Here is a 21,105-nt window from a genome sequence, read left to right on the forward strand (position 1 = left end):
AAGTCTTTACATAAATATCAACAACAGCATCAGTTTTGTATAAGATTCTTCTTTTCCAAGTATTTTAAGTTAAATTTGCAGTAAGAGAGTCAGTCAGTTAGAAAGGTTTTTCCCATTTCTAGATGCTCTGGTTCTTTGTTTAAAACTATGGCTGTGATTTTATCTGAAGAAACTACACATAATAGTCAGAAAGACAAAGGCTGGTGTGTTTCCACTACAAAACAGTTTGCATTGCCTATAAGGTGCACAGGTTAGATATTTTAGAAATATTAATGTTGTCTGACTCTGGCAAAGCATTTGCAATGAAGGCTGCTTTAAGAAGGAATGCTAAGATTTACTGGGTTAGATGTGCAGGACGAAAACAGAAAGTTCTCAGATGTTTCTTGTTCTAATCATCTGTGCACTCATACAGCATAAGTAATGCTGGGCTTCTACAAGGGAAGGTTTTTAATATCGGGAAGGGATTTGTTCTCAGTGAATCATGGGCCAAAATTAAATCACTCCATCCAATCACTCCTGAGCTTTGGGTTGATTCCTGGGGAGAGGAAATGTTTCAAAAAGCATTTTGGAAAGTGAATAAGCAATAATTTGCTCCTAATCAGAGGGGAGCTGTCAGCCAGTAAGAGAAATATAGGATTGGAAAGGACCTCTTCAATCAGTTAACTTGAGTTGTGGAAGAACAGAACATTTTTCAAAGCTCTGCTGAGTTTTGCTGAGGAGGGGAGTTAAGCAATGCTATGGAAGTGCAGGAAGAAATATGGTAAAGCTGGACTGGCACCAGGAGAGGGGGTGAGTGAATGGAGAGGCTGGCTCTGTAGAAAGGCTGAGGCTCATGCAGCAAAACTGAGGTGGAAATAAATGAACTTTTAAACTGCTTAGTGACACAAGCAGACAATTGCTTTTCAAAACAGAGGATCAGCATCTGACTACCTCCCTAAATAAGCAAACTAGCGTGACAAGGAAGTAAGAGAAAAAACGGGAAAAACAAAACAAAAGAGGAAACTGCATTTCAGTCTTCTATTTCTTGCTTCCTTCAGCACTGAAAACCAAGTGAATGCTGAAAAACAAAACCACGTCAAGAACTTACCAATAAGAGGGTAAGGAGCATCTTCTCTTCCTGAAATCACCCACAGCTTGTAGTCTTTTTCAGAACCCTTTAAAACCAAATTTAAGAATAAGTTTGCCAGCCATTAAGAACAGGTTTGTGTTAGGTTTCTCTCCATGTAGGATAATCAGCACCTTGCCAGTCTGGTCAATGGAATCTCCTTTACTTTTGCAGCGCCCAAATTTGCCATCAGCAAAGCTTCTGAACTGTGTCTGTCATGTGTAATGTGGTTTATGTGACCAGGGTCCAGCTCTGAGCAATGAGAAGGGCTGGAGCCCACCATTTCTGAAGGAAAAGGGGGAGATTCACCTCAGTCCTTTCACTGCTCCTGGAAGCAGAGGGATGGAGCTCACAGCCTGCTGGGACTCAGGATGGCTTTTGAGGCCAGACCAAGATGCTAGCCCAGTGGCTCAGTCAGTTCCCAGCCTGCATGTCTCCCCACTCCCAGAAGGATGGAAATGAGGCAGCCCCCATGGTGGGGAACTTGAACCTTGGTGCTGCTCCTAGCCCCAGCATGTCTGTGCCCCACTTCTCCCCACTGGACTGAGCAGCACCCAGCCCCAAGGAGAGACAGGTCTGATCCCCTTGAAGGGATTAGAGATAAGCAGCATGAAGTGCAAATAGCAGGCAGTTCATGTGAGCTAAGGTGACCCCTCAGCTCTGTCCTGAGAACTAGGGTAATCACATCCTCTGGGACATGCTCCACACTTGACACCTCTGCTCCACCATCTCTTCAGCTCCTCTACATCTCCTGCAAGCAGAAGGAGCTCAGGCTAACCAGCCAGCAGCATCCCATGCCCTGCTCTGCAGAGAAGGGCAGGAGCACCCTCACCAGAGACCTGAGCCCACACTGATGATGCCAAGGCAAGGGTGATACACAAGGGTCTCCTGGCACTCGATGCTGCCCCCAGATTGTCTCACAGGGCTGCTGTTGGCCCTTTTGGGCAGCTCCTTTGTGTGGAAGGGCTTGGATAGTGCTCTAAGACTGCTGAGCCCTCTTAAATTACAATGGAGATGATAAACTCACATCAAAGGAGACAATTTCCAGAGGACTGGAGAATGTGAACATATTTGGGAAAAGTTGTGTAAAATCGGAAATCTGAAAGCAAATTCTGAATATTGCCCTTAACATAAATATACAAGTCAGTGTTGCAGTTTAATTGAAAAAGGAGGATAGTGCATTATTTCAGACATGAAGCTGAGATAATAGAAATAAAAGAATGACATTTAATATAAACCACTCTCAGGACAAAAGGTGATAGCAGATGGATAAATACACTGTATGAAAAGTGATCTATTACACCTAAATACCTTTTCAGTGACACTGCTAAATCAGGATAATTAAAATCTTTAAAGTTTTTTGGCTACAAAAGGTGATAAATACCTCATGATAGTATTTATTTAGCTCTAAAATTAAATCCTACCTCCTATTAAACAGATATGCCTACTATCCTGTATTGTCTGGACCTTCACCCAGTGTCCCAAAGCTCTTGAGACTCTATCAGCTTGCTGCACACACCTGGTGTAATGCTGATACACCCAATAAAGCCTTTGCAGTTTACTCTCTGACTGACAGAGCTTGCTGGCCCATATTAGCACTGCTGTTAAGTTAGCTAGCAGGGGGCAGAAGGAAAATAAATAGGCTTTGGAGACATCTCTGATGCCTCAGGGCAAGCAGCCAGGAGCAAATAAATACAGCTGAGGAGCACAAGAAAGGGTATTTACTTTCCCTTTAAAATACATATATGAAAGGGTTCACTGCTGTGAAGGGGAAGCAGGGAAAGGGGAAGCACTAGTAAGCACAGTTTCAGGAGGCAGACTGCTCATGTCTCGACTGCAAATGTTGTCCTTTATGGGCTTTATGAGACCATTTGTCAGTATAAATATGACTGCCCCAGAAAAATCAGCAAGGGCACTTACAGAGCTGAGAAACCCAAGGCCCTTCTTTCTGCCCCACTTGATAATTTGGAACAGATGATCAATGCCATTTTGCACAAACTAGTTGTCATTTTACCAGAGAAACCACAGAGGGAAAACCCCTGTTGTGTTAAACCAGAGTGAACTCAGCCAAAGTAATAGCCCCATTAATCTCACAATATGTGAAATGTAGTTTTTATAATTGCCATTGAAAAGTCATAAAGCTCCTTTCAAGTGGTTCTCTCTGAACATAAATAAAAATCCTTGAGACAGCACATAAGGAAAAGCTTCCTTGCAGCCAGAACGATCCTCCGAGGGGGCTGAGTGCTTGACTGATACAGAGGCTACAGCTTAATTTATTTAGCTTGTTTGATTTTACTGCTAATCTTATGATATGCATCTAATGAAAAAGACTTTATGCTATAAGGATGCAGTGCAAAAATGTAGTATATTACTTGGGTAAATAATTCTACAAGCAAGATTTTAGATATTTTGGATGGCTTTCATTCTTTTTTCACTCAAAATAAAAATGTAAAAAGAAGGAAAGGGTTGATTGTGATATACACAAAGAACACAAAGTTGAAGGCTAACCAGCTCCTCCTCCTGCTCATCTCAAGCAAAATATTCTCTTCCAATACTACCATTTTCTTGTTTTGCTGAACACAAAATGAGGAAGTGTGAATGACACCCACGAAATGGATAAAAATGAAGCACATCATAACAAAGGCTTGCAGTTGTAATATGGCATAGTCTCTTTTAATTTTTTCAGGGAGACAATCTGCAATTAAAATCCTAATTTCAAATCACATCCTTTTCACCTTGCAGTCTCTCCATCAACTCCAGAGTTACCTTAAGTGGACAGTGCTGTATCCTGAGCTCAGGCTAGAGCCCTAGCACTGGTGAAAAAGGCATGTCTGAATAAGATGGCTACACAGAAATTGCCGTGCCTGGGAAATAACAAGCTAGCAAAAGGTCCCTGTATCCATTAAAAGCCTGTATAAATTAGGGATAACGAATGCTAAGGAAGGCATATTCTGTGATTGCTCCAACTGTTGCTGGGGGGATCCACAACAGTGGCATTTTGGTCTTATTTGACTCTTCACATAGAGGGCTGTGGTAAGGAAATACTTGTCAGATTACATGCAACAGGATCAACACATGCATCAAGAATAAGACAATCAGAAAAATCTTGTTACGGTAGACTGACAGGTCAGTTAAAAAGTTGTCATCCACGAGCTTCTGTGACCACTGGTGTTGGTTGGAGACACATAAGGGAACCAGAATTCTTGTTCCTGGCACTGATTCATTACTACACCTGAGGCACTACCTTGTCCGATTTAGAGCAAAAGGAGCCAGTTGAGGCAGTACTATATCTACTACGAACTGTCACATCTGCTTGGTGCACTGCCCTGCACTATCCTAAGTCCTGGAAAAGCTTTTTTCCAAAACAGTTTCAGGACATTGCTTACATTGGGTGCATTCAGATTCGATGCAATCACTCAGTTACATTCACATCTCACATAACACTAACAGTCCATGGATATTTAGAGTGTCTGATTTGGACACTTGAAAGCAATACTTGTACTTGTCATCTGGGAACACAGCTGATCATGCATATTTGCACATTTTGAAACCAGCTAACAAGCAGGTCAGTAGGTTTCCTCTTCACACTGAAGTATGTAAAAGGAGCTGTATCAAACTCTCACGTCTTTTGTCACAGTATCTCTTCTTAGGCATCAGCAAAATGGATTTAAAAGCAACTTCAAACATGACAGATCCCTTACAGAGATGAGCAACTTATTCAAAACTTTTAAGTCACTTCATGATCTCTGGAGGTCTATATATTAACAAGGTACTTTTGCTTCATTTCAACAACCCTGAATTGCTATGATAAAGGATTTAATTAATATTCATATCCCAAAACTTTGAAAGAGTTCAAGAGAAGATTTTATTATTAAAAGTGACTACAAAAAGACTCATTAAAACTCATGCAAGGACTTACGTAAATTCCCAGCTGCTGCAGGGCCATCAGAATTACATCATTTGCTGTATCAACATTGGTTACACTCAGGGTTTTTGACTGTGAACAGAAAAAAGGAGAAGAGGAAAGTGGCATTAAAAATTTGGATTTGCAAAGAGTATCTGAAGTTTATGCACAATTCATTGTTGGAAAAATTGAACTTGATAAATAAGTTACATAAAGATCCAGGTATCTGAGACTGAGGTTTGATTCCTCTTTGACACATACTTTCTGTATTTACTCCCTGCTTCCCCTGCAGCTTCATCAGAAGGGAGAATGCCATGATTACTGGGGACAAGACTTCCACATTAAAATATGTAAAAAGAAACAGCCACTAACTGCACTTCAGACACTACATAAGGGACATATAATGATTTGATAAATTTAAGTTTCCTTTCAAAAAGCGAAACATTTCAGTGATTTTTTTTCAGTGAAATAAGAGGCTTTCACATAATTTATTAATAATTTCTGTCCTTTTCTTCTAAAGATCTCCTTGGTAAGAAAATAGTGTACACAGGCTGTTCATCTTTATATCCATTGCCACATTCTATATAGATTTCTCAAACCTAGATTTGGCTTAGGACTAGAAGCACTTCCTCTCTGTAGTCTTCTAGTTAAAACACTACCTCTCCAGCATCCTCCAGAATCTGCTCATGGGCAGTATGGAAAAGCATGGATCAGCAGAAACATTCTAAATAGCTAGAGTGCCAAGCTTTGTGTTGGAGAAAGTGCCACTTTCCACAAGGCAGTCTTTCCAAACTGAGATTTCAGCACCTGCTGCCTGGCATCAGTATAACTCCCATACAGCTGGGGAATGCTCTGTACCTAGGCACCATGGGTTGCTCTTATGTAGGGCAACATGTTTCAAACACACCAAGATTAATGACATCATCCTCAGCCCTGCTAGGATGTGGCAGCACCACTACCATCACCCTGCAGAAGCAAAAACAAGTGTGGAGAGCGTGTCTAGAGAGGTTTTTGCTTGCACTATCACACTCATGCTGGCCTCACTTCCAAGCAGACAGGCAGCTCCCACACATCAAGCATAAGTTACTAAACCCTCTATAGAGGCATGCTGGTTTGGCTACACTAACAAGACTCTGCAGCTTGTGAACTGCAGATGGTTTTTGGCCAGCCTTTGGCCAGCCTAAAGCCCTGGCAGCACAAATGCATGCCTGCTGCAACAAAACACCAACACAGATCCAATGGCCCAAAGATGGGAAGGTGACAGAACCGAGATGTCAGCATTCGCTGCCAGTACCAAGACAGTTTGCTGTACCCTGCTACCCTATGCAGGATATCAGTTGCATACTGGCCATAAGATGCTCAGGTGAAACAACCCCATGACATTTTGCATTTAGAAGATATCTGAGCTGTACATTTGTGTAAGTCCCTGATGGTAACAAGCTGCCATGGCAATCAAAGGAAAGTAAGACAAATGCTGTATATTTTGCTTCAGGACATATATGAAGGTTCAGACCATAAAATATTCAACATTCATCTGAAGCAATGACATCTGGCTCTCCGGAGTAGGTCAGCACATTTGCATAAGTTCTGCTCTTGGCTAGAATATTATAAAATGGTTTGTGCCTTTTTGCAGTCTTCCCTACCCTCCAAAAATGAAATAATTCTTGGGCATCTCCAGATGCTGTAGCACAGGGACTATAAGTCCATGGTGCCATAAGAACTATTTGCATTATGAAGGTTCCATCTGCTCCTCCTGTTTTATTACTGGTATCTAGACTACAGTGTGTCATTTCTAGGACTGTTGGGATCAGGAAACTATATTTGGTACATGAGCTAATTCTAGCTAAGGAGAAAAGACATTTAAAAAAACTCAAAATCTGGTACAAGAGTGCAACACCTGGGTGCATATATGATTTATAGACATGTACATCTGAAAACACCTTGCACTTCAGTCCTGCACTTGAACTATCAATCACAATTATTGTTGCTTAACATTTCTTGGCAACCTGGCAATTCTAACTATTATTGTTTAACTTAATAACAATTTTCTGGGAAAGAAAAGGCAGACTCTTATATCCTTAGGTCTATGCAAATACAGAATCCTAAGAGGAGACTCACTGTGCAGCAAAGACTTCCAACAAAGCCTAACTTCCATGAAAGTTTCTGGTGTCCTTGCAAATGTTCTTTAGGCTTCTGAGCATGAAATACAGATCTTACAAACACAGTTGAAAAGAAAAAGCAGAGGAAGAATGGATGGATTATCACTGAATGCTAGGGTATCCCTAGGGAACTGGTTACCTACAAGAAATGAGTTTAAATTGGTTAAAATGACTTAGTAAATAAGGTGCAAATCACCCTGTGGATGACCTCTCTTTAACAATTTACTCGGTGCCTATACATTTACCAGTACCAGTTAGTAGATAAAAAACTACTTTGTGATGTGGTGGATTGCTTCAGGCAATTTCAGAGTTTTCATATATGCAGCTTTACTGACTCACAATCATTATAAACAATACAACACACTGCTACTTTGGAGAATTGAATGAAGGCAGCTGTGGGTTTAGATCAGTTTTCCAAGCAAAAAAAAAGGGTACATTGTAGTGGCATTTCTAAAGATGCTGATGCATAAGTTCCGCTAGAGATGTTTCTTGGGACTTCACACTGTACAGTCTTTAGTTTGTGTGCCAGAAACAGTATTCCTTACCAAGCACACTATCTTTAAAACGGAACTCATGTATTAAACAGAGGAAACGAACATTCCAGGGCTACATATGCCAAGTCTTTTAAGGATCAGAATCTTTAAAAGAGTCTGCAAACCAAAGGAACTCTCCCAAAATCTAAAGGATTTATAGGTGACTAGCACTCATACAGGATGTGGGTTTAGACCCCTGTTCAGCTGAAGAGCACTTACATATGCATAAGTTCCCATGTCCTTTGCAATTATCTTCAGAGGAATGCTTTTAGGATAGTCTTTTTCCTTTTCTTCTCTTATTCGACTGATAAAACAAGTAAAAACCAAGTAAATTTTTAATACTGTAAACATAAATAGCAAGACAGAGACTTAAATAGCAATCAAGCAGTAACTGGATAAGGAGCAGACTGCAGATGTACTGCACTAGAAAGACATCTGAGGACAGGAAACCATCCAGCAGTACCTATAAGGGATGCTGACTGTTGGCTTCCAGTAATGCCCTGTTGTATTAAAGTTCATTGTAGAAATCAGAGTAAGCAGCAGAGAAACTAGATTTAAAAAATCAAGCTGAAACTACCCATCATTGTGATGCTTCAGTCTGCACTACAGGCTCCTACAGGACTCAGTTACATTCCATTGTTCAAAGGAATGAACAGCAGAAGACAGAATTAAAAATCATCCTTAGCAAGGATGGCTTAACCCCAGGAACACAAACCTCAACCAGCAGAACTATGTGATCAGAACACAAAACAAAACCACCACCAGTAATTTTCTGTCCAAACACTGAGTGAAATAAGACAGGTCTATTCATGGAAACCCTCCCATGATACTCCCCAGCTTGGGGTACATTTTGTAAGACCAAAATCCAGCCAGCCGTGAGCAGCAGGTATGTCAGAGCAGGGTTTCCTGAGCTGCGATTGCTTAGATGCCATCACCATGGAAAAAGCCCCAGGCTCAACTAGAGCAATGGTGGCAGAGGCTCCTACAGCTGCCTAGGGAAGAAACCATGTGGGACAGGAATCACTCCAGTTTTGTGCTGAGCCATGCTCGGGCACAGGGAAGCATTCCCCTCCTTGCACAGTGATCGTTGCATGAATGGCATATAGTATCTTATGCAGGGGAAGGCATGAGATAGCTTTTTTCTTAACATCACTTTAAAAGAGTCTGTCATCTATCATGATGGCATAGGCATCACAGCTTGGGAATCACTTGTCTAGATGACTGGGACTATTTCCAGTGTCTTCAAAGACTATATAATTAAAGTACCTTTGCAAAAAAGATAGCCATGTTTCCTTCTGTTCTGCAGACCTGCAAGAATTATAGAGAAACAGGGACAAATCAGACATCATTCTAATACCAAACTAGCCCTTTCATAAACCATGGTGAAGTGAATTGCTTCTTGGTTGCAATTTCCATAAATAGCTACAAAAACTAATAGGTTTTTCCAGATTTAAATATATCTGTTTGGCTGCAAAATCAACTGAAAAACCCACCACAGAGATCAAAAGCCCCAGCTACCAGTTTTTATCACAGAAATTAAAGCTTTACCAGTAAATTCAGTAGTAAACAGGTTGACTTCTTAATGTTCAAATAGAAAAGAAGAGCACTTTAAAATAAGAGCTTCGTTCAAACGCGTAAAGGTATTTCCTCAGTCATATAAACTTCTTTCCACTTTCACTAGTGTAATTCTCTTCTTAGTTGTTATTTGGTTTATCACCACATCACAAAGTACACATAAGCCATAATGAAAAAGGTCCCATTGTACTTAGCAAGATTTAACCTTGGATGTTTTAAGGCTTATCTCATTTATCTTTATCTCATTTTTATACTTTCAATGATACAAAGCTGTCCAGTTAAATGTAGCTAATAATAGGATAGTGTAAAGAATCTAACCTAATTTTGCTTCAACTTTCTTGATTTCAATCCTGACCCAGATGAGGTAACTGCTATTCCCACTGCTGCTTCTGCAAATCAAGTTCTTCAGATTTTCAGAGCAGGCATTTAGGGAACTACACACCTATTGAATGATGCTGTGTGGGGAATTCAGTCTAAACAGTAAAAAAGTGATTGTGCTTTGGCTGCTTCAATTCTGGAGGTTATGCATCCACGGACTCATGCGTGTTACTTCAGATTTTCATGTGTACCCCCAGACAAAATTAATTTCACTTCTATAACATCTCTGTCTCTGTTTTATTGAAGCTATGGCTATCGTGTTCAGCTGCTTTCTGATAGTTATAAAAGATTACATGCTGTTTCTAGATTAAAGCTCATGTTTATTAGTGAGAGTTCAATTGAAAATCAATAGAAAATTTCAGCTTTGTTTCGGGACTCTTAGGTAAAAAAGACATAAACAGCAAAACCAGCTCAATAGTGAGCAGCTTATGCGCAGCATTCTCTTTGGATATAGACAATGTGACACACAAATTAAGCTGCATACATCAGTTTTTGCTCTCTGTTGGTAAAGAGGAAAATGCATTTTCCAAGACCCAGCCAAATTACTGTGCTAAGCAGCTGGGATTTCAGGGGGATGGTGCCCTCCCTTATCCAAAGTGACACAGCCCTCCTGCTGAGACTAAAATTAGCCTAATCACTGAAATTACCTCTAGAGCCCTTATGTGTCCTACAGTCAATGGTGGAAAGACAGACCAAAAATCTTTCTCTCTTCAGAGATTCTGCTTTAAGAGCAATTGTGACATTTTCTCTGGCACAATTAAATTAAAAAGAGAAATATAGGATGAAGTCACTATTTCACTGTATGTCTCATGCTACTTCCAATGCAAACTCTTCCATTTAAGTGTGTCCTATGAGAGTCTCCGATCCTTTCACTAGCTTGGCTGTTTACTATTTGTAGTTCATCTTATTAATTAGCCAAGGTATTTGTAAAGTTATCCCCCCCAAAAAAAGAGAATTTCCACTGAGCAAGTTTGCAGCACAGACAGTGCTTTTCCAGATCATGTACTTTCTCAAATTTGTAAGTGATAAGTCCCTGCCCATAGCAGGGGGGTTGGAACTAGCTGATCTTAAGGTCCTTTCCAACCCTAACTATTCTATGATTCTACGATATCCCTGCTACATTTGCAGAGAGACAGAAGATGAGGCATGGAGGGTAAGTGACTTGCTCACAATAGTAGAAGAAATTGGTTTAAGAATCAGTAAGGTCCTGTTTTCTATGTTAACTGGTGCAAAAATTGAATCTGTGATAGTCTTGTTACCTGTCAGCCTAAAAACATGTAAGTAACTTGGTAAACAAAACAACTCAATTCTTACCTGAAATTTGCCACACAGTTTGTGGTGGGCCAGCCCAAAACAAAGGACCTATCTGGGTCTGTGCTGCCTTCACAGACTTCATCTGTACAAAATGCTGTCCACACCTCACAGAGACGTGCTTGGCACTTCAGTTTGAAATGAGAGTGCGACCTGCCAGCAGAAATTCACAGGTACGTTACACACATGAAAACACAGCAAGGCAGGTTAAACAACTCAGAGTTTCTTCCTTCAGGCACATGTGAAGCTTGTACTGGAGCCAATGGAAGAAATATTTCTGCTTTAGTTTAAGAAAACAATGCTTTATTTGGATGCATATAAAAATGTGTTACTTTTTCATCTAAATGGTATCAACAGATATCTTATATGTGGGATACGCAGGTTGCTTATGGCACCTCTGGACAGTCCTCCTTCTTGGGCGAAAACTTCTGACCACATCTAGAGCTCCCCTCCAAATCTCACTAGGAGGCAAAGAATGCCACTTGTGTTCATCTCTCAGTGAGTTTAATGCCATTGTGTAGCTAACAGTATAGCTGGATTGCTTAGAACCAAAGTCAACAGCTATGGTGAGTTTAAGTAGTGGCAACTAGGCCAGAGCAAATAAAGCAATCCTGAAGAAAACAGAAAACTGTCATTTGTGCCATTAACTACAGCACAGGCCACATAGAGCCTCCACACACTAGCCACGGTAGCTTTAGGCCCATATCAATTGGAGAATGAGCCAGGACTTCATGCATTCTCAAAATATCCATTAACCTACAAAGAAAATACATAATTTCCCCAATTTTTCAAAATTCCCTTGTTCTTGTATTTTATCCTACTAAGAGTACAGTAAAGGTCAAATTTATAGAATTTCCAATTTTAATTTCAACTATTTTCTTGCACTCACTTTCTTACAATAAGTCTGCTTCCTTTGCAGGATTGCTGCGCATCAGTGCTATGTGTGAATCCAGTAAAATCTCACAAAGCCAGTACAGCTCTGTAGCAATGCAACAGCCGCTCACTTCAAGCCTTGTAGCATGAATTACCTGAGCTATGGTTCTCCTGGGACAGCAGGGAAAGCCTGGGGGAAACCAGTCCCCTCCCTGAAAACATACTGCCCTTCTAATACAAGAACTGCAAGCCAGAGCATGGCAGCTCATCACTGTGTTGCAAATATGGACAGGGACAGTGCCAGGCATGGTGATTACTACTCTATAAATAAATATGCCAGGTAAGCAGTTTCTTAGAGCTCTGATACACATGGACTACCTTCTCTGAGATTAGTCTCATTTACAAGGTATTTGATTTAGGACAGACTGAACTGACACAGTCTGAAACATGAAAGCATTTGAACCTTGCAGTTTTATAGAGGACATACATGAACTTTAAGTACCATGACTGGTGGGAGGTTTCCAGCTGACATTGTGCTAACAGCTGTAATGGGGCAGTACACCACTAATAACCCAGCAGCATTTACAGTGGTGGGCAAGAAAAGACCATAAGTGTATACCACACCTGGCAAAAAGGTGCACTTCAATTAGATTGCTGTATAATACCATCTCAAGTTCATGTGTTTTTCAAACTAAAAGCTAAACACCATGGTCAGCTAAACTGAGTCAGTTCCCACTGACTGGAAAAGGGGAAATAATCTCTCTTTTTAGAAAAAGGAAAAAAGGAAAACTCAGGAACTACAGGCTGGTCAGTCTCACCTTGGTACTCAGTAATGGGTACCAAGGCGCAGATCGTCCTAGAAGCTATGCTATGGTACTTGGAAAATAGGATGGTGATTGGTGACAGCCAACATGGCTTCACTAAGCAAATTGTGCCTGACAAATTTGGTGGCCTTCTACGATGGGGTTGCAGCACTGGTGAATAAGAGAAGAGTGTCTGATGTCATTGACACAGTCCTGCGTGACATCCTTATCTCTAAACTGCAGAGGGACCTTGACACACTTGAGAGGTGGGCCAGTGCGAACCTCATGAAGTTCAACAGGGCCAAGTGCAATGTCCTGCACCTGGGTCAGTGCATCCACGAGCACAGATACTGGCTGGGCAGAGAATGGATTGAGAGCAGCCCTGAGGAGAAGGATTTGGGGATGTTTGGTGACAAGAAGCCCAACATAGTCAGCTTCAGTGTGAGGTTGCAGTCCAGCAACCAATCATATGCTGGGTGACCAGCAGGTCAAGGGAGGGGATTCTCCCTCTCTATTCTGCTCTAGAGAGACACCACCTGCAGTTCTTTGTTCAGCTCTGGGACATCAACACAAGAAGGTTGTGGACCTGCTTGAGCGAGTCCAGAGGAGGCCACTAAGATGATGAGAGGGCTGGAACACCTCTGTCAAGCAGAGAGAGTTGGGCTTGTTCAGCCTGGAGAAGAGAAAGTTGCAGGGAGACCTTGGAGTGGCCTTCCAATACCTAAAGGGGGCCTACAAGAGAAATTTAAAATACAGGAGAACATTTCAACATGCTTGTCAACAAATCAGTTTGTGATACCAGTAAGACCTATCAAGAATACAGAAATAACCGTAACTGACCATAGAATGAACTGTGAATATGTAAATTAAACAGAAAAAAATACAGCTGTGAATGCTAATGTAGATGTTAATAAATGGATGCCTGGTCTTACTGCACCGAATCCATGTGTTGATCCTTCCTTTCTCCTCAATTTCTTTTTCCCATTACCCAGTACAGTGAACTCTGTACATGTTGTTTCACATTTTTAACATTTACAGTTCATAAAGCCAGACCCCTACAGTGCCAGTAGCGGGTGTCAGCAGGGTACTGGCAGAAGCGTGAAGATGTTCTCCAATCACGCTTGATGTATATTCTTACCCTGTTTGCCACGTCTAGTCACAGCTCTCAGCTATTATCAGTATTCAGGTGGCCTGGTTTCCAGACGTGCTGAAACAGGAGCTTCCATTAGCATCTAAAGAGCCTGAAGTATAATTTTATCTCTGTCTGCCATGTTCTTTATGCAGTCCATGGGTTCTCAGCATTTGCAAATGCTCTACCTCTAGAAATGAATATATCATCACTAAGGAAGCAGCATGACTGAACATCTGAAAAATGCTAAGAGTAACAATCTAATGAGGATTTATCTTTTCTTAAGGAAATAAGTCCCCTTGCAAATGTTACACTATAAATATCAGCCAGATCCAGAGTCCACTAAAATCAACAGAAAAGTCATGAACATCAATGGTGAGGGTATTGATGCACCTCAAATTATGCCACCTCTGTAGAGTAAACTCAGTTCTTTTGTGTTCTGTAAGTGGCAATTAGATATCTTGTGGCCGATAACAGATGGAAGATTAACTTCTCACTAGAGTTGCTAATCTTCTTTAACAGGACCCTCTGACAAAAGCATTAATGGATCTACTGTGAAATTAGTACCGTAATGCCATGTGTGCACTCAACCAATAATTTCTGTCCAGCCACACTGGGAAAGTAACCTAAAAATGCATGTGTTATATATATATATATGCATGCACATATTGCAAAGGAGAAATAAGAAGGCATTTGTCTATGCCTCCCCACAAAATCTTATGTGAGAAAACTTGATTATTGAACTGACAGGTTGTTGAAATATTTACTCTGACAAATAAAAGCACACGTTCTCTGTAAGAAATCTAATCAATATATAGAAAACAGTATAACATATTACATGCTTAATATTGATTTAGTGAGAAAAACCTCTTTCAGTCAATTAATTTATGACTTAATCCTCACACAAAGGCAGTAAAACACATGGCAGCAGAGAGAGAAGCACAGCATGTATTATTCTTTTTTTTATAAGCTGGGCTAATGCATTATCTGAAAAGATAGAGAGTCTACATTTCAATCATGAATAGAAAGTACCAGAAAATGAATTTACAGGCACCTTGCCCAAAGTCTGGTTGTGGAGAGGACCTGCTTCTCCCAAATTTCCATGGGACCAATGCTAATTCACTGCCTTTAAGGAGGAGCTCAGTGCTGTGCAGGAATTTATTCAGCAGCTCAGAGGACACAGGATACTTGTTCTCTTTAGGAAAAACTTGTACCTGTTTGCTGATTATATGAAGTTTAATTACACAAGTTCCCTTTGTACAGTGGCTCGATACCTGCAGCTGAACTGACACCAGCACAGTGCAGAGCTCTACCTAAGATATCTTAGATGTGCACGTGCCCCAAGGTGAAACTACTTAACACAAGAGTATTACAAATTTTACGAAGAGTATCACAAGGAATAATTCTGAAGTTAAGTCAGATTCAACTACATCATTAATTCTGTTCTGGTGACCTGCTGTCTTGACCCTGCATCTGCTATTAAAAAGTCAGTAACAAATCAATAGCAACTCAGGTTTTCCCTCTAGGAATCAGCAATGGTATGAGAAGGCTGCATAACACCAGGAAGGCTGAGGAGTTAGATAGTTGGTTCCAAGTGTAGTCTGCAGTGACACAGCCCACAGCCAAACAGCCAGAAACTCCTCCAAGGGCACACACAGGAGAGGAGGGGTGCAGAAGAATGCAAGCTTGCAATGGCAAGAACCTGCAGGAAGAAGAGACCTTCCCCAGAGCCTGAGCTGCCCCTGCAGAACTGCTTTACCATTCCACAGAATGAAGAGGAAAGACTCATCCCATCAGGAGAATTGCTAGAGCTGAGCAGGGCAGCCCAATCTGCTGCCCACATTACAACCAGTGCAGCTGAGGGAAGGTGACGGGTGACAGCAGCAGGTGACTCTCTTCTGAGAGGTATGGAAGCACCCATTTGCTGACCTGACACACTCCGTACAGAGATGTGCTGCTTACTAAGACCTCATATAAGGGATGTCACCAAGAGAGTACAAAACTTCGTATAGTGACTGTTATCCACTGCTTCTGTTTCACATGGGCACCAGTAATACAGCCAGGAGCAGTCTGAGGAGTATCAAGAATTACAGAGCCCTGGGAGCATTGACAAGGGACTCTGGAGTGTGATTTTTGCATCATTCCTCACAGTCAAAGGGAAGGGGTTGGAAAGGGTCAGTCAGATCTGTAAAATCAAAGGTTTAGGCACTGGTGCCACAGCCAGGGCTTTAGCTACTTAGACCATGGAACTCAGTTTGAGAAACCTGGTCTAATAGGGGCTGATGGGGTTAGAGAAGGGGAAGAGCACCTTTGGTTATAGGCCTGCATACACAGGTCCTGAGTGAACAGGTAGATGAAGTAGCTAAGCACTACTGTCATATTTGAGAAGTCATGGCAGTTCGGTGAAGTCTCCATTGACTGGGAAAGGGGAAACATAGCCCCTGTTTTTTTAAAGGGAGAAAAAGGAAGACCCAGGGAACTATAGGGCAATTAGTCTCACCTTGAGAATTCTATGATTCTATGATCATATTTTAGTGTGAGATAGCTTTAAAAATGCTGATTTTTAAGTAGCATTCATTAGTGACAGCTCTGATGCTTTAATTGCTGGCAGAGCAGCTGTAGAGAGAACATCCCAATTAGTTCTTTAAAATATACGAAGTAATATCATTCAAAATACTATTTTTACCATTTCTAGCTAAGACTTACCTTCCCCCCCACCCTTCACATGCAGAAGCACAGTTTGTTCTCTTCCTTCTTCAAATATTGCAGATCATACACCATATTAAATTAAATGCTGGAAGAACTGCTGTTACTCCCTGGGACCAGATTTTGGAGTGGTTACATCAGCAGTGCTTTCCTATGCAAACCGTCCCATTGAAGACCCAAACAAACCTACAGTAATGTGCAGCTCAGCCTGCAGTTGTAACATTGCTTCTGCTCAGCACATTCAAGAGGGAGGGAGGGTTTCATCCCTCCTGATTTTAGTCTTCTACAGTTTTGGAGCTAAGCTACTGGACTATGCCCATTGAATAGCCAGTGGACAGAGTGAGAGACCGCCAGAAGCACGACTCCCCTCACCCACCACTGACAGTCTTTCAGGATCAGGCGAGTTCACTGCAGGAAGGCGCTGGTTTTCCCCCAGTGACTGTAAGAGGAGCCTACAAGCTTAGGTATGTTTCAAATATTTAACATTTTAAAGCTTAAATTAGGTGAGTTGAATCCCACCCTAAACAAAACACAAACATAAACAAATACAGTAACAATGCTATTACTAGTAGTGCTGGTAGAACAGCAAGATTTCCCCTAAATATCCTACGTTCACCACCCACCCATAGTGGAACATGTTTTGGGTAAAATATCCCGTGTTGTCACATCAGATCAAGTGAGGGTGTTCAGCTGCGGGGGGTTACGTTTACCATGTGTGATTCAAATGGACACAGCTCAGATTTCTACAGAAAACACAGATTTATTCTGGCTTTTCCCAGAAGCCTCTGAAATAATTGCTTAAGGGAAAAGACACATTGCAAAAGCCCAGGATTCACATCACGATTACCCACTCTGTGACACCACAAACACAGTGCCTAACAGAGAATGAAGCTGCATCAGGAATTTTTATTATTATTTCCCCATAACCCATGACAACAAGTGAAAGCACCCTCTAAAATTGCCTTAAACCACAAACGCTGCATGAAGCTGGCATGCTAGACACAGCTTGTAAATCTGATTTAATTGTGAATGGTAGAGTGAATAATCAGAGCTCAGCAGCAAGCCTGATTACACATGAACTGCTCAGCATCACTTCTTTTCCCCTTCCCCTCCTGGCACGGCACAGCCTAGAGACAGACACTGCAATACCACGTGCAATCTCTGTTTTTATATAGCTGATCACTGGTGTGTATCAAAGCAGCTCCCAGGTAAGCATTCAGACCTCTAACATCTCTGTGATACAAACACTGGACTGAAGATGACCCGTCTCAAACACAACAGGCAGTTGAAGGCAGCACAATGGAGAGTTAAGCACCAGTGAGTCTTTTCTATGACACTGCACTCCCAAAGTAGGGAAGATGATACAAAGGAAGCAATATATTCAAAATATCTGATATTTCTTTAAAACGTAGCACTCTGGAATTCCTCTACAGCTATGGGGTTTTCAATGGTGGCCTAAATTCCACTGACCAAATAAAAAAATTCCTTATGATTTAGAGAAGATTTGCTACTAAAAACATATTATGGAAATCCATGTTATGCTCCACCAAGAAAAAGGGCTGCTCTGTAGGAGCAGTGCCTGAGGTACCATACTCACTTAGACTTGGCAACAACCAGAAGGTCTGTGAAGAGGAAAAGGTGTCGTTCCTGGGTTTGCAGACCTGTCTTCAGCTGCACATGGCCGTCCAGGATGAATGATCGGTTGTGGCACATGAAAGACTGCACAAGGGGACATGCCTCTGGGCTGATGGGGGAGAAGCAGCCTTCCCTGCAAAAGGAAATAAAGGGAATAAAGAAAGCAAATCAGCCGATTGCCTGCGAGTGAGAACCAGGCAGCAATTTCTCATACCCACTGCTAAAAAGCAGTTTATTTGATCACATTCCAGTGAAAGGTACGAGGGGACAATTACTACAATTCAGCAGTCTGATTCTGACACAAAATCTGTTAGGGACTGTCCTCACTGATTCTTTTACAGCCTGAGCACATGGACAGCATTTCACAAAGGACAATAATTGAAATATAGCCTCTCCATATTGTCCATATGTATTTGTCTCCCTTTGTATTGCTGTCTTAGAAAAAATACTGCATCTCTGTAGGCTCTTCATAAAAAGAGAGGAGATACATGCATGATGAATGGGTAACTGCACACGCATCTTGGTCAGAAGAAGACTTGTATTCAAGTCTTGTCTTCCTTCCTGGAAAACGCTGATCTTTTCTAAGGAGGTATCAAGTACATTGCATTGGTACCTACTAGTCCAAGGTTACTACTGGTGGTGGAGACATGATTCCCTCAACCCCTAATCTAAGTGTTACACATAAAGTAGTCGAATAGTTATTGAAGCCGAGATTAGAATTCCTCTAGCACGATGATCAGTTCACTCACTCAGACAGGAGGATATCCCTAATTTCTGAACCTTGCCCTAACAGATGTCTATTTATACAGAGCCGAACTGAATCAATGTGAGGGTCTGAGGAGAGGACATCTAGAACATTCCAGAAGCTGGTTGCAGGTCAAGCTCTCCCTTGGAAAGCCATAAATATGGCTTCAAATTCTCCCAGACAGGTGAAAAAACTGAACCTAGGTCCTCCACAGCCTGGTATACCTGAAATAATAGGTCCTGGTTTTAATCCAGAGATACATCTGCATCTTTACTCACAATTTTTAAATGCAACTTTTCAAGTATTCAAGTGCTTTCCCTAGAGGTGCCTTCAAATGAACCCTTTGCCTTAGTGAATAAGTTAAAGTTTTATTCACATGTATTTGCCTTTTTTTTTTAGTTAAAAGAAAAATTAAAAAATAAAAATGAAGCTAACTTGGCAGGATCAGCTTGGCAGCTTCGCAATTATAGTTTATTCCTGGTCCTACTGGATGATAAACACCTAACAACTTTGGTGGGAGAAGAAATGGATCTTATACATTGAAAGCCACAAAACAAATGGGAGAAATATGAAAGAAAACAAGAGTGAGCAGAAAAAATTCAAAGAAGGGCATAAACTTTCCTGTACCTTTCTGAGAGCCTGGGATATTCTTGACTCTCCTCTCCTTGATGCCTGGGGCTGGATTACCCAGGAAATTATTTAGGAAATCCTGACAGCTGGGAGAGAAAGGATAAGCTCTGAGATTGGCCTGCATTAGCAGGATGCACTTTCACTGAATTACAAGGAGCTGGTGAGGATCTCCACCTCCATTGTGTTGCCCTGGATTTCCCTTTCTGCCTGACAGCTTGAGTTTTTGAATTAATTTCTCAACTTAAATTGCCTTAAATCGTGTCTTTGTCTTGTATTCTACTACCCACCCTAGTTTTTACTAAGTTCTACTACACACCTAAGTTGTTTGATCACCCCCAAGCAGAAGGGGTGTTAAGGAGTGTGGGGATTAAAGCAGAGAGAGGAGTTTTGGTCCAATTCGATAGTGACAGATGCTGTGTGGCCAACAACAGGACTCAGGAACAGGAAGTATCTCTCATACTCTGCCAGTTCATGGGTCTGGGACACCAGTTCACCACTTCATCAGTGACTGATAGGCTATTGGGACTCAATTCCATAAACTTCCTATCAGCTTTTGGCACAGAAACTTAAGCACAAATCAAGAATAATAATGGGTCCACCTACAAGAAAACCATGCATGGCCTTTAATTCAAAGGCTAAGTCAGGGAAATACTTCTATTTGAACCCTGTAACAACAATACTTAGAAAAACCCCTTTCACGTTACACCACTGCTGTAACAAAATCAGCAGAAACATTCATAAAATCATACTGAAGTGCCTGCTCCTACTGACGCTCCTTTAGTGTCAGTCAGGCCCTTATGTCTCCATATAGGCAACTCTATTTGATTATTCTTATCCATACATTTTCTACATCCTGATTTGTAAGCCCATAAACCTCCCAAATTAAACTAAGCTAAATCTATGTCACATAGGTAGGTGAATTAAGGTGAATTTATGCCAGCAGGGTCAAGAAAATTTAACTTGGTTTTAGAACAAGAAAATGCAGTAACATGAATCACTTATTTTAATGAAATCTGCCTTTTGACCAAGTGCCTTTCAAGCATATCTGCCATCAGAATTCTAACAAGCACTCTAATAGAGTTTACCTGATAAGCCTTATAAAAAATGTGAAAATATTTTCTTCCTTTGAAACTAAGTGGAAAAAATTAAAGCCACTAATTCACCCTTCATCTTCTAAAGCCCCAGGATGAAGGAACATGGAGGAAATTCACCAGCAGTGACAAAACGTGTCTTTCGGAAAGCATGCTTCAGATCCTCTCAATTAATGTGCCATTGTTACAAGACATGAATGAAACCCAAGTTTTGTTACACTGAAGAAAATGCAGATCAGCGATACCCTCAGGCGCAGGGATTTATATAAGACAGGTATTTTTGGAGTTCAGTGTTTAATGGCTTAGTGATTTTTCTGGCCATTAAATAGGTCTAACATTGAAAAAGTGCTAAGCACTCGAATACTTATTTGCTGAAAATTCCTTTTTAATAAAATTATGCGAAACTCAGTACTTAAGTCAATGTGAGTTTTGATATAATTTAAAAAGTAAAAATCAGTGAAATAGGGCCTTCTCTGTGTTTCCCTAAAAGTCGTTTTATGCTAAACACGTGTAAAAACCCCACAGAGT

At 41.1% G+C, this 21,105-nt stretch overlaps 1 protein-coding gene across 1 annotated transcript in view; it reads right to left on the minus strand.

Annotated features, from left to right (window-relative positions):
- ARHGAP20 (Rho GTPase activating protein 20) overlaps positions 1-21,105 on the minus strand; it is a 63,873-nt gene that overhangs the window by 15,867 nt on the left and 26,901 nt on the right. Inside the window, 6 exon segments of the mRNA XM_005149743.3 lie at positions 1,088-1,154; positions 5,025-5,102; positions 7,921-8,005; positions 8,968-9,009; positions 10,969-11,118; positions 18,074-18,244. Coding sequence (XP_005149800.2) covers positions 1,088-1,154; positions 5,025-5,102; positions 7,921-8,005; positions 8,968-9,009; positions 10,969-11,118; positions 18,074-18,244 — 593 coding nt within the window.

The sequence above is a fragment of the Melopsittacus undulatus genome, chromosome 2 (assembly GCF_012275295.1).
Source record: "Melopsittacus undulatus isolate bMelUnd1 chromosome 2, bMelUnd1.mat.Z, whole genome shotgun sequence".
Taxonomy (NCBI): domain Eukaryota; kingdom Metazoa; phylum Chordata; class Aves; order Psittaciformes; family Psittaculidae; genus Melopsittacus; species Melopsittacus undulatus.